This window comes from Penaeus vannamei, chromosome 40 (assembly GCF_042767895.1).
Source record: "Penaeus vannamei isolate JL-2024 chromosome 40, ASM4276789v1, whole genome shotgun sequence".
NCBI classification, from domain to species: domain Eukaryota; kingdom Metazoa; phylum Arthropoda; class Malacostraca; order Decapoda; family Penaeidae; genus Penaeus; species Penaeus vannamei.
In genome coordinates this window covers 4,941,842-4,956,841 of record NC_091588.1, presented here as the reverse complement: position 1 = coordinate 4,956,841, position 15,000 = coordinate 4,941,842, and the positions used below count along the sequence as shown (strand labels likewise).

The window sequence follows — 15,000 nt, the reverse complement described above, 5'->3', positions numbered from 1 at the left end:
ATCTGCGAAGACGGCACCATTGTGAAGAACGAATGTCAGGGAGAAGACTGCGCTTGTTGCATCCCCAAGTCAGGTCAGCCACTGTGGAATTTAGCTATTTTGGTCTCTATGTCAGGCCCCTTGTGAAACTTGTGTGGTAGGTAAATAATATATGTTTGTGTAATATATAGAAATGCGATATATATGATATATATATTTATATATATTTATATATGTTTATATATATATTTATATATATATTTATATATATATCTATATATATTTATATATATTTATGTATACTTATATATATTTATAAATACATACACACACACACACACACACACACACACACACACACACACACACACACGCGCGAGCGCGCATACAGGCACGCACGCACACACGCACGCACGCACACGCACGCACGCACGCACACACACACACACACACACACACACACACACACACACACACACACACACACACACACACACACACACACACACACACATATATATATATATATATTGTATGTATGGTGTGTGTAAATAAATTATATATACATGTGTCATTGTGTCATACTTGCAAGTCATATCATCATGAACAGAAATGAGTATGAGTATAATGTAGTATCATAGAAGATTACTAAGAGATGGGCATGCACTACAGAGTAGTTTAAACTTTCTGTAAGTTTAAACTGCTTATAAAAAAGTAGTGTTATATTGTTTAGCGACACAATATAGCACTCTGTATAATAAGGACACGTACACAACTAAAACAGCAAAGCTCAAAATCCAGGCCACTTAAGTCAAGCACACCTAGTCTACCTGCCGATACTTACAGGTGTGCAGGGTCGAAATAAGGCTGTGGTGTAAGGAAGGCTAAGCCCTAGATATGGTGCTTTAATCGTGTTGTTGTTTAGACCTCCAGCATGTCTTTAAGATGATTCTGAGCTGTACCTATACCATGTATACTGAGGAGCACATGTATCATAAATAATATTTGTAATTTCCTGGGGGATGCTATTATGTTAAAGAAAGTAAAGTAATACTTCTCTTAGATATTTTGTGTATATCACATTATACAGTTTACAGAAATTAGAGACTTTTTGTTTACATTATGATGTAATGATAATGTATCACTTGTCCTTGCAGGTTCTTGTCGCTGTGGACTGGCTAATGACGCCCGTATCATAGGGGGTCAAGAGATATCTCCTTACTACAAGTATCCTTGGCTCATCGGCATGCTTCGACCTAGAGCATACAAAAATGAGTTTTACTGTGGCGGATCTATCATCAACCGGAATTATGTTCTCACTGCAGCGCACTGTCTACTGGGCGATGACGATCTGCCTTTACCGGCCAAGGAATTTCAAGTAGGAATTGCCAACCACGATTTCAATTCTGAAGATGACGACATACCGGGCGTCACTCGGGCGGTGGATGTGAAGAGTTACATCATCCACGAGGATTACGTCCCTCAGGATCTTACCGATAACAACAAAGACATCGCTCTCCTGCTTTTGAAAGAGTCATTGGATGTGGCAACACGCCCGCAAGTTCGGCCAGTGTGTCTGCCTTCTGACCCCAACAGGAAGTATGAAGGAGAGACAGGGACGGTGATAGGCTGGGGAGACACGAAGAACGGGAAAGGGGTGTATCCAGACGCTGCCAGGGAGGTCAACGTACCCATCAGGGACTGTAAACTGGATAAAATAGCCGGTTCTCCCATCACCCCCCAAATGATGTGTGCAGGGAGGAAGAAGTCAAAGAACAAGAGCGCAAAGGGTGCCTGCTTTGGCGACTCTGGGGGGCCGCTTTTCGTGCAGGAGGAAGGGAGAAGCACCCAGGTAGGGATTGTCTCCTTTGGGCAAAGTTGCTTTAAACCGACTGTTTACGTTCGAGTAACCGAGTTCCTTGCTTGGATCAGCGATAACACTCCTAATGAGATTTACTGCCAGTAGAATGCTATGGTAAACAAACAGAGGAGCGCATACATCTCTAACGATGTAATTGAGAGATACTTGGTACTAAGTTATAAATAAAACTATACTGCATATTTCATACAAGATTATGCAGAAATTAGCTTTTAGTCTCTTATTGCTCATATATGTTCATAACATTTATACAAGCTGTACATCCTATTTTGAGTTTGAGGTTTAACGTCCTTTTAGACTAACAAAAAAAAGAAAGTTACTATTAGAGAGAAGAGAGAGGAAACAAAACCACACAAAGAATCAGCAAAGGTAATAACTAAATGTTATTTATACCACAAGTTTATTAACTTTCTTCACGTGTGTCCTCATGAAGCACAGATTCCCAGGAACTTCAATTGACAGGGGCCTTAAGACACTGTCAAACAAGGCAAGTTAGGAACTTCGGCCATCCACTATGGAAACCACAGTGGCGTGTTAGCATTTCATCAACAAGTTCTGTTCTTGGAGGGTCAACATAACAGCCTAGCAGGAGAATGTTCTTATACATCCACGTGGCTTCTTTCTGACTCTCCTTGTTGGTGAAAACGAAGAAAAAAACGTCTATAATTTTTTCCCCAAGAGGTTTCCCATCATTGCTATTCGAAACTTCCGACTTTCCTTAACAGTGCAAAACCGAAGAGACAGCAGCCCAAGGTTGTCTATCACCTGGGGGAGCCAACAGAGATAATGTGTAAAGTCATTTTGAACGTAAATACTTCAAAAAATCCATTTTAAATAGGATCTAATAAACATTCACTCACAGCGAACTTGTGACGAGAATAATTAAGAAGCTACACCAAACAACATTTTTTCAAATACAATTGCCAATATAATGGAAACGTAATTTTTTATCATGTGCCCTGGTATCAATAGTTATATACTTTATACCAATATTACTTTTTGCATTAAGATAACAACTGATAACTGTATTTCCCATAATGGTCTTTGTGTTTTGTTACATTTCTTGTTACAGCAATAAAATATATTACTGAATTCGTTTCACCATAAAATCTAATGTAATGTGTTTTTATTACCGCTGATCATTGAATATTTATGTTGTTTGTGTGCATAACTGACTGCGTTGTAATGTTTCCTCATAAAACACTCATTTTAAAAGTCTGAATCTCTTGTTATCACTCCCTATTAACCAAATCCATGTTGACTAACTCTGACTCTTGGCTTTAACCAATCACAGTGTGTGTTACTCCAGACCCGTGGAAGTCGCTCGTGGGCATAATGATAATAATGAAAATCCTCCTATATCTCTATGTTAACAGATTTATGGGCTTCCAAATTAGAGATAATTGCACGGCATTTTTTATATCAATAAACACACACGCACACACACACACACACACAAACATATACACGCATACACACACGCACACACACATATATATGTATGTATATATACATAATCTATATACATATATAATATACATATATAATATACATACAGAGAGAGAGAGAGAGAGAGAGAGAGAGAGCTAGTGCATCCAATAATGTTTTGTAATACACCTGTGCTAAATAGGTTGCCCTACATGTGTGTGTGTGTGTGTGTGTGTGTGTCTGTGATGTGTGTGTGTGATGTGTGTGTGTGAGTGAGTGAGTGAGTGAGTGAGTGAGTGAGTGTGTGTGTGTGTGTGTGTGTGTGTGTGTGTGTGTGTGTGTGTGTGAGTGAGTGAGTGAGTGAGTGAGTGAGTGAGTGAGTGAGTGAGTGAGTGAGTGTGTGAGTGAGTGAGTGAGTGAGTGAGTGAGTGAGTGAGTGAGTGCGTGCGTGCGTGCGTGCGCCCTTCCCGCATAAATGAGAAAAGCATTCTTAAACAACTCTGACATCCCTACCAAACAACAGTAACAACAGTGTGAATATAGAGGCGACAGCGCAGACAGCAACACAGGTTTCCAGGTCGACAGTGAAAACAGAGAATGCAATATGAACAGGAAAGCAGTTCATCATGTGGACAGCATAACATAGTCTTGAACGTAAACCTTTACATGCACGGGTAAGAATAGCCTTGGAAGACCACATACAAAAGTACAGGTCTGGAGAGTCGTTTCATGTATTCCATCTCATTCTAGATTTATCAGGCTCTAGAAAACCATTAAAAAAAATTTCCACCACATATTGGTCGCCACCACCACTAAAAAAATAATAAATAAATAAATCCACTCTCTTTCTGACCCCCCCCCCCCACCCTTATATAGGCATCAAGGTACCCACACACACCAGAGATATACCATCAACAAATTGATTGACTTGATGCCTACTCAGAAGCAGGAATGCGGGAAGGTAGGATCAGTCACAGCAGACCCAACCTAACTCAACCCAACTAACCTAACCTAAACTAAACTAAACTAACCTAAACTAACCTAACACGACCCAACTCAACCCAACCCACTAACCTAACCTAACCTAAACTAAACTAAACTAAACTAACCTAACCCAACTCAACCCAACTCAACCCAACCCACTAACCTAACCTAACCTAACCTAAACTAAACTAAACTAAACTAACCTAACCCAACTCAACCCACTAACCTAACCTAAACTAAACTAAACTAAACTAAACTAACCTAACCCAACTCAACCCAACCCACTAACCTAACCTAACCTAAACTAAACTAAACTAAACTAAACTAACCTAACCCAACTCAACCCACTAACCTAACCTAACCTAAACTAAACTAAACTAAACTAAACTAACCTAACCCAACTCAACCCACTAACCTAACCTAACCTAAACTAAACTAAACTAAACTAAACTAAACTAACCTAACCTAACCCAACCTAACACAACCCACTAACCTAACCTAAACTAAACTAACCTAACCAAACCTAACACAACCCAACTCAACCCACTAACCTAACCTAACCTAAACTAAACTAAACTAACCTAACCTAACACAACCCAACTCAACCCAACCCACTAACCTAACCTAAACTAAACTAAACTAAACTAAACTAACCTAACCTAACACAACCCAACCCACTAACCTAACCTAAACTAAACTAACCTAACCCAACCTAACACAACCCAACTCAACCCAACCCACTAACCTAACCTAAACTAAACTAAACTAACCTAACCGAACACAACCCAACTCAACCCAACCCACTAACCTAACCTAACCTAACCTAACCTAACCTAAACTAACCTAACCTAACACAACCCAACCCACTAACCTAACCTAAACTAAACTAGCCTAACACAACCTAACACAACCTAACTCAACCCAACTAACCTAACCTAACCTAAACTAAACTAAACTAAACTAAACTAAACTAACCTAAACTAAACTAAACTAATCTAACCTAACCTAACACAACCCAACTCAACCTAACCCACTAACCTAACCTAACCTAACCTAACCTAAACTAAACTAACCAAACTTAACCTAACAGAACCCAACTCAGCCCAACCCACTAACCTAACCTAAACTAACATAAACTAAACTAAACTAAACTAACCCAACCTAACACAACCCACTAACCTAACCTAACCTAAACTAAACTAAACTAAACTAACCTAACCTAACCCAACCTAACACAACCCACTAACCTAACCTAACCTAAACTAAACTAACCTAACCTAACCTAACACAACCCAACTCAACCCAGCCCACTAACCTAACCTAACCTAAACTAACCTAACCTAACCTAACCTAACCCAACCTAACACAACCCAGCCCACTAACCTAACCTAACCTAAACTAACCTAACCTAACCTAACCTAACCCAACCTAACACAACCCAACCCACTAACCTAACCTAAACTAAACTAACCTAACCTAACCTAACCTAACACAACACAACCCAACTCAACCCAACCCACTAACCTAACCTAAACTAAACTAAACTAAACTAACCTAACCCAACCTAACACAACCCAACCCACTAACCTAACCTAAACTAAACTAACCTAACCTAACCTAACCTAACACAACACAACCCAACTCAACCCAACCCACTAACCTAAACTAAATTAAACTAAACTAAACTAAACTAACATAACATAACCCAACCTAACATAACCAAACATAACATAACCAAACCTAACCTAACCAAACCTAACCTAACCCAACCCAACCCAACCCAACTCAACCCAACCCAACCCAACCCAACCCAACCCAACTCAACTCAACCCAACTCAACCCAACCCAACCCAACCCAACCTAACTCAACCCAACCCAACCCAACCCAACCCAACCCAACTAAACGTAACCCAACCTAACTCAACCCAACCCAACCTAACTCAACCCAACCCAACCTAACCTAACCCAACCTAATTCAACCCAACCCAACCCAACCCAACCTAACTCAACCCAACCCAACCCTGCCCCATGACCAGTTCAACCATGGACCTTGAGTTCACCTACCAACCTTTCCCTTTGGTATATACATACGCCATATCCACCCATTCTGCAATGTTATGAACACACACACACACACACACACAAACACACACACACACACACACACACACACACACACACACACACACACACACACACACACACACACATACAACCGCATGCACCCTCTACACCTAGAAACTTAGAACAGAGATTGAACAAACAAAAGTATATCCAACCGACAACGCAGCAACAAGGTGCTTAAAATCCTTGCTCCTGCTGCTGCTCCTCTTTCTTCTTATTATTATTATTATTTTTTTTTTTTCTTCCTCTTCTTCTTCTTCTTCTTTTCCTTCTCCTCCTTCTTCTTCCTCCTCTTCTTCTTCTTCTTCTTCTTCTTCCTTTTCTTCTTCTTCTTCCTTTTCTTCTTCTCTTTCTCCTTCTCCTCCTCCTCCTCCAGTGCCAACGGAAGTACAAGAAACAAACGAGTAGTTGCAACTACACCACTAGAACGAGGAAGGTTTCGTCACCGTCACCTCTACATTAATTAAAAGTTGTCACACTGACAGGAATGAAGGAGATTGCGACTTTCTTGTTCCTTAGTTTGAAAACATAACGTCTCGCCCAGGTAGTTTACTTCTACATTAAAAGTTGTCATACTGATAAGGATGAAGAAAATAACGATTGTCTTGTTCCTTAGTTCGAAAACGGAACGTCCCGCCCAGGTAGTTTATTTCTACATTAATTAAAAGTTGTCACACTGATAAGGATGAAGAAGATAACGACTTTCTTGTTCCTTAATTCGAAAACATAGCGAACGCAAGAATAAAAATTACATACCTCTACTTTCACGGTAACAATTAGAAGGGAAAATATAAACAAAATCGGGTGTCTTTTTTCTTCTAAGCGAAGTATTCCACAACAAAAAGAAACATAATAAAAGACCAGTGTTCTTGACGTCACCAAAGTCAGCAAGTTTAACGGTAAAATCATTCAATTTAATCAAAACAAACACATCAATGCACAATTATTCGTTCGGAGATATCGAGTTTCTCTGTACTACCTTGTTATCTACCATATAACCATGAAGACCAAAAAAAAAAAAAAAAAAAAAAAAAAAAAAAAGTTTTCGCAATTGTCTATTGAATTACACTTGTTTTCCTTTTTTTTTATCTATCGATAACAACTCGTGGGCAATATTACAGGCCAACAGTAGTTTACAGGCACATAGGCTCCTTTTACTCTAATGAAGTCAGTGAACAACTTTTTAACATTGAATATGAAGCTAATAAATTATAGTTCTAAAAAGATAGTGGGATAGTGTGATGTATCCTCGCTTTTTACATTACTTTTGCTTGAAATCTGACGTTCCTTATATTTAGCTTTAGAATAAATGTAGTAGAATGACTTTTATGCCGCCATTATGGTAAATTTGGTAATATTCTCACTGGGAACAGAAAGGATTTTATATGTAACGCATCCTGATTCATTTGTCATATATGCCTTCAACAGATAATCTTATAATATACTTATGAAATATATTTTTGTATACGGCATGTCCTTCATTCGATAAACTAGATAAAATAAATTGCAATATAAATATTTATATCTATTCTCCCTCACAACCAACACGTGTGTTCCATAGTAAACAAACGAACGGGTTAGATATAAGAAAAAAGGAGATTCATGGAATGTAGATTAATCACAGTCTAAGAACACGTAAGAGAAGAAGAACAGGAATTTGTATCAGTAAGTACTATCAGTTTTCCGACATGTTTTGTACTTTGTTCAAATAAATTATAGACGTCTTTAGTTGAAATTTTGAAATGGCAAAATGGCAGCTAAATTTGGTTTCATTACACATAATGTCTGAAAGTGGAGAGAAGTAACGATGCATTATCAGACTTATTATCTTTGAGGAGACATTTTAGAAAGAGAAGACAATGTTTATAACAAACCCACAGTATCAGACCTTTAAACACCTATTTAGCCATGAGTAACAACAGAAAAGATTAATTGTTACCAAGAGCAGCAAACCATCCACACACCGTCCCAAAACCAGGGTATCATACAAACCCAGTCACCCAACCAAACCTTTCCTACTTTCTATTTATTCCGTAGACAGGGGGGGCAAACCCTCCTGTACCCCCAATATATTAGTGTTTCATGCCAACCCATTAAAAACAGACATTAAAAAGAGCTGTATGAGGGTGTTGTGGACAATTTCGTCATTAACTGGTAAATATGAGGCCGCTGCAGCTTAAACTATCCTGTTTCTTATTCTATTTCATATGCTCTATAAGACTGCATTGTCCGTTCCCCTATATCTTCACGCGTCACTCTGGATAACCTATATCAAAAGTAGTAGTTCTTAAATATGAACATCTATTGAGAACAGCTGCAAATGAGTACATTTACATGAAGCCCTACGTATCTAGGTACAACCAGCTCGAACGAAACTCATGACATTTTACATGGAAGTACTGTTAGATGTTCTCCATCACAGACCTTAAATTTACATATTTGTACCTCCCCCCCTCTTCTAACAGGTTTGGGGGACCCATAATTTTATGGTTCTTGGGTGAGCTGGCATAAATTGTATACCTGTTTGATTTCTGGCTAATTTTTAATGAAAAATATATGTATTTACTTTTCTCACATGCAGTGCATTCCCCTAGCACAGTGATCCCTGTTGCCTGTCAGTACTTTGGTGAAAAAGCCGGCAACCATCCTGTATGCAAAGTATCAATTGTATATCAGTGAAGGATTGAAGGCCAAAGGAGCTGTTGGAAGTAGTATATTTTCATATTTAGAAACTTTTTTTTTTAAACTGAGGTTTTAATGGAAACACCATAAATAAATGGGTCACAAATTTGAACTTATTGATTCCATTATTTTTTACTAGGAAATGCCTGTTGTCCTACTTTAAACAGACACATAAATATTATAGGTGAGATCTATCAAGCTTCTTATACATACTCAGAATTAGTAGTATTTTTTAATTTAATAGCTTCAAATTAGACTCTTTACAAGGGTGTGTGACCTGTTCAGCTTAGACATACATTGAGAAAACCCCTTGCATTAACATAGAAGGCTTTACATTTAATCAAGCGGATGGTTTTTGATAGCTTCATGGAAACAATAATGTTAAGTCAGTTGTGTGATCTTTTGCCTGAAATGCATTTGCACAACAATATTTTTGTTATTAATTCAGTGTATTTGCAGTAGGTATATATCAGTAACTTTTTCTAAGTGTTCAGTGTTTAATTTTAACTACTAAGATTATCCATATCAGAGTAATGGTGCCACAGAGAAAATTAGCAGCGTGTTTATATGCACATCTTTTTTTAATTTGAAGTGAAAATGTGGTTTCAATTGGTGCAAAAAACTTGGTTATGAACCCAGTATTATTTATAAAGGTTTGATATTTTTCTCTGCTTCTTCTATGTATACATACTTACAATTTTGATATGAATGGCTCAGCTGCCTTTACACACAAGATGGTTATTACTAGGTATGATTTTATTGGTGGGTTGTGACTATTTTTGCATGGTTCAATTTCTTTCTTCCTTAATACATAACACATGATTATTACTTTGTATAATTACTTAGAATAGGACTGGATCAAGCAGAAACATAACCTCTGTGCTTGCAGTCAGACAAAGGCCAACAAACCTTCTATATTTTGGTGAAATAGAGCTTGTCAAATCACTTTTAGACAGTGCATTGAAATAAATTCTCTATATTGTGCATAGTATAAAGGAAAGAGTCAGCTTTGAAAAACTTATGTGAAGTTTTGTTGATGTACCAATTCCAAGTAAAATACATAGGGCTGATTATACAGATTTGGAAAGTACCTTGCATTCTGCCATAAGAACTTAAAATAAGATGTGTATACTCATTCCTTGAAAGTTCCCATAGTATAGCTGAATTTTCCCAAAACAAATGTGTAAAATAACTGAATAAGACATTCCTGTGTTGATTGATGGCAAATCATGAGCAAGCAGCACTCTTAGAGTCAAGCCCTCTTCAATTTGTCTTAAAGTTTTAAAGAGTGTGAGATGAAAGAGGAGGAGATGTAGCTGTTTTTTTTTCTTCTTCTTCTTCTTCTTCTTCTTCTTCTTCTTCTTCTTCTTCTTCTTCTTAATAATAATAATGATAATTATTATTATTATTATTATTATAATTATTATTATTATTATTATTATAATTATTATTATTATTATTATTATAAAAAATACTTTTTTATTTTGTTTTATTTTTTTATTATTATCTTTTTTTTCCAAGTTAATGTAATTTGGTGTGTGCATGCATGTGTGCATGCAAATTCCCATGATGTGGCAGAATTTTTATCACCTACAGGTGACAGCATCAGTCATTAGGGAAAGTAGCAAATCCAGAGAGAAAATGTTGCTATGTATGATATAGAAAGAAACCGGAAGAAGCTGCGGTAAGAAACTAGAAGAACAAATGGTGAAGATATCTTCACCATTTGTTCTTCTAGTTTCTTTCTACAGTTTCTACTCCTTCTTTTAGTTTCTTTCCACAGCTTCTTCTGGTTTCTTTCTCTATCATACATAGCAACATTTTCTCTCTGGATTTGCTACTTCATCCATGAACTCCTTCCTTGACTTATTAATTGTTTACATAGATTTCCTCATGAGAGTGTAAGTAAGGTACAGCTCTGTACAGAATATGTCATTGGGTCAATCCTCTTGTATTTCAGAAATAGTGTGATTACACAATAAAATAATATACCATTTAGATGCTTGATCTGTGTATTATTATATGTTTACCTATTCATGTATCCATTTTCTATCAGTGTAATCTATGTTTCGATCTGTGTCTATAATTACAAATATTGATAATATAGATAATACAAATTCACTGTCTGATGCATCAAACCCCTAAAACAGAAACGAGTGGTGTTAGTGTGTAACGCATACATGTTACCTTCCAGATTTCGTCATGGGGAAGAACAAGGTACATTCAAAGCAGCCGATAAAATCTGGCAACCCTATCTACAAACGGGCAGGTGCACTTCCAGCGAAAGCCAAAGCAAAAACAAAGCCAGTCAAAACAAATCTGCGCAAGGTGAGGGTCTTGATTCATCTGCTTATTTTGAAGAGAAATTTAGGGCAAGTGATTTCATCCCCATTTTCATCTACATCATCTTTATTTTTAATTTAAGTTATTTATTTATGTATTTTGATATTATCTGTATCATTATTTTATTTTTATTTTATTGATTTTCTTATTTTATGATATCATAATCATTTGTCTCTAGTTGTAGTAGTAGTAGTAGTAGTAGTAGTAGTAGTAGTAGTAGTAGTAGTAGTAGTAGTAGTAGTAGTAGTAGTAGTAGTAGTAGTAGTAGCTGCTGTTGTCATTGACCTAATAATACCATCAGTTATTATTATTATTACAGTAATTAGTCTTATAATTAATAGCAGCACCAGCTTTAGTAGTAGTAGTAGTAGTACAGCAGCAGTAGCAGTAGCAGTAGTAGTAGCAGTACTTGCAACTGTGGCTCTAGTAGTAGTAGTAGTAGTAGTAGTAGTAGTAGTAGTAGTAGTAGTAGTAGTAGTAGTAGTAGTAGTAGTAGTAGTAGTTGCAATAGCAGTAGTAGCAGCAGCAGAAGCAGTACTAGCAATAGCAGCTGTAGTATTAGTGCAGCAGGTGGATTAGCAAAAGCAGCACTAGCAAAGAATATGTTTTTAATGGGCCATTAAGTAAAACCTAAATCCAAAGTAAGGAAAACTTTGCAAATTAAGTTGTCAGAGAATCCTGTGCATGAAAATACTGCAAGATTTGAAATTTCCTCAACTATAATTGAAACAAGAAAACAAATTCCTGAAAAAAAGGACCATTATACGTATTTGGAGTTATTAGGGATAGACATATAGTCATCCAGGCAATCGCAAGAACATCCAGGCAATCGCAAGAACATCAAGTACATGTAATCTATTTTAGTATTGTGTGTGCATACCAATTTGAATCATGGTTAAATGAATAATTACATAATTTATCATTTTAAATATATATATATATATATATATATATATATATATATATATATATATAATTCATCATTTTAACAAATATATGCATAATCTGTCATTTTAACAAATATATGCATAATTCGTCATTTTAACAAATATATGGATAATTCATCATTATAACAAATGCATAATTCAATTCTTTCCTCTCTACCCCTCCAGTTAAAGATAAAAAACGAAGAAACCATAAAATCATTGGACAAGAAAGTGGACTCTTTCCGCCAAGCTGTGAGCGACAGCCAAAAGAAACCTAAGGAACGGCCACCAAGACCAACCCCAGAAGACCCACCAGAAGTGAATATGGAAGAAGCAGCTGAGGAATTGTCAAAATTGTGATGAGAATTTAGTCCACAGTTTATTTTTTCTCATAAGTTTTGTTAAAATACAGAATATAATTTAGGAGTTATCATTGTTTCTTGATCCTTACTTTTTAAAGATTTTATTTCTGAAAGAGTGTGCTTTAGAAAATGCAGAATACAGAGATTGTGGAAGGTGATATGTATTTGTGAACTGGGAACTTTGTGATTTTTGTTCTACAACTTTTTCATTTTTGAGTCCTTCGTACAGCAATTTCTTTTGAAGCATAACCAAGGATTTTTTTTTTCCATCTTTTGTACCATTGCCTTATAGAAAAAGTAAAAGCAGAATTTTTTTCTACTTAGCAATATTTATGTTGTCCCTAATGGTAAATTTTCTGGAACTATTATCCCATTGATGATTGGAAAAGGAAAGACCACTATGGCTGTTTTGTACCTTCATCTTACTCATAGATGACTCCACAAGCGCTTAGTCACCAAAGTAACAGTTAACAGATACCATTTCTGTCCCTTTTAAGTTTTTATTTCTTTTACTATTATTATTATCACTGATATTATCATTATAAAAACACAACCATGTGCAAATGAATGCATGCATGCACAAAAACACATACTTACACAAACCATATGCAAGCACTCACACACACACACACACACACACACACACACACACACACACACACACACACACACACACACACACACACACACACACACACACACACACACACACACACACACACACACAAACACACACAAACACACACACACCTTACACACTTTGCACAGGTGTCACAATTCATCATTGATGTGTGGTCTCTGTGTGGGTGGGTGTGTAAATACCTGTGCAAAATAACTGAATATCGGTGCTGTCTATAATAGAAAAAAATGTTGAATTGTTTTTATTGTTTTATAAGATGCTCCAAACAACTTTAAACTCATACTTAGAACACATAATAACAGCAGATACATAGGATATATATATAATTTACCTCATATCTGGCATTCTGGGAAGTTGTGGTATGGTGCATATTATCAGTTCCCTGATGCAGCACTGCCATCATACTGTGGAACTTACCACAGCGAACTCAGTATACTTATGCTGTCACCTTTTTTATATTTAAAAGAAGACAAAAGGACCATAGAGTTTGTGAAATCTCATATTTGGAATCTCAAACCTTGATGGAGTATATGGAAAAGATAGATCAATCTCATAGCAATGCTGACTAATATACCTAATATTTATTATAGTTTAACTTGACCAAGGATATTAACAATGATAAAAATATTCTTACACAATTACAACAATAACACAAGCAGTAACATGAGCTGTAGTAGGTCATAATACAAATAATAATAATGTAGTAGTAGGAGATATACTAATAACAATGATGATAATCATATTTGATAATAGGAACTGGAGAAGAAAAAGAAAAAAATGAAGATGAGACCAACTTAGAAAACGGAATCACTGAATAAGAAGAGAGCTAAATGTATCTTTTTCGAAAATTTTACTTTGGTTTATTATATCAGTGAAAGACAAAATAACCCAAGATAAAAACAAAACAAAAAAAAAACAGCATAACCAAGCACTTCTTGTGGTGCCTTTCAGCGTTTAAACAAAATCATATGTCTATCAAAGCTTTGGTTAACTGGTTGTGATGACCTAATACAAATTGACGGTTCTTTGCTCTTTCAGGAAAAAGCTATATATATGGTGCACTTTTGTCCACCCCATTCATTGTGACTTCCAAAATCAGTATGTGCCCTCGGCACAAACTGATTTTGTTTTATATAATAAATATAATATAATATAATGTATATATATATATATACATATAACTGATATATACAGTCTAGAATTAAACCATGACCAAAAGTGCAACAGCGAGAAAGACAAAAGATGGCAGCCTGCCACATGCAGGGCCGGGCGACTGGAAGCGTCGGAATGAATCGATTATCAACCCCCCAGATTGATATGAATCAAGGCTAGCATGAAGGATGATGCTACGGGAGAGGACAACCACAGCCCGAGGAGGAGAAGCCCAGGGCTCGACCGTGCGGCAAGGCAGCGGGAGCCCCTCATGTGGAAGCGAATGTGACACTAACGAGCAGATCAGAGGAAAGGTGACCGATCAATGTTCGCGTGTCTACGAGACACCGCTTCCACTAAACCTTCGCTCGGACCTGCTATATATACTGATCGGGAGACTGAGGACTTCAAGTTTTTTTAGAATTTTTTCAACGCGATTTTCTTCGAGGTTGAGCATGTTTTTTGGATTTCGCCACTTTACATAAATTGTTTTACCTGTTC

At 36.6% G+C, this 15,000-nt stretch overlaps 2 protein-coding genes across 2 annotated transcripts in view; both read left to right on the top strand.

The window, feature by feature from the left end:
* The window catches only part of LOC113800318 (venom protease), a 17,392-nt gene extending 14,312 nt beyond the window's left edge, over window positions 1-3,080 (top strand). The window contains exons 4-5 of the mRNA XM_027351070.2: window positions 1-73; window positions 1,137-3,080. The exon at window positions 1-73 is cut by the window's left edge and continues 74 nt beyond it. Coding sequence (XP_027206871.2) covers window positions 1-73; window positions 1,137-1,945 — 882 coding nt within the window. The 3' untranslated portion in view covers window positions 1,946-3,080. The remainder of the gene's footprint in view (window positions 74-1,136) is intronic.
* Window positions 3,081-7,925: 4,845 nt separating this feature from the next.
* LOC138860154 (ribosomal biogenesis factor-like) lies at window positions 7,926-12,775 on the top strand. Its single transcript, XM_070117253.1, has 3 exons — window positions 7,926-8,059; window positions 11,271-11,404; window positions 12,532-12,775. The coding sequence occupies exons 2-3, from the start codon at window positions 11,279-11,281 to the stop codon at window positions 12,703-12,705; spliced, it is 300 nt and encodes a 99-aa protein (XP_069973354.1). The 5' UTR covers window positions 7,926-8,059; window positions 11,271-11,278; the 3' UTR covers window positions 12,706-12,775.
* The last annotated feature ends 2,225 nt before the right edge of the window (window positions 12,776-15,000 follow it).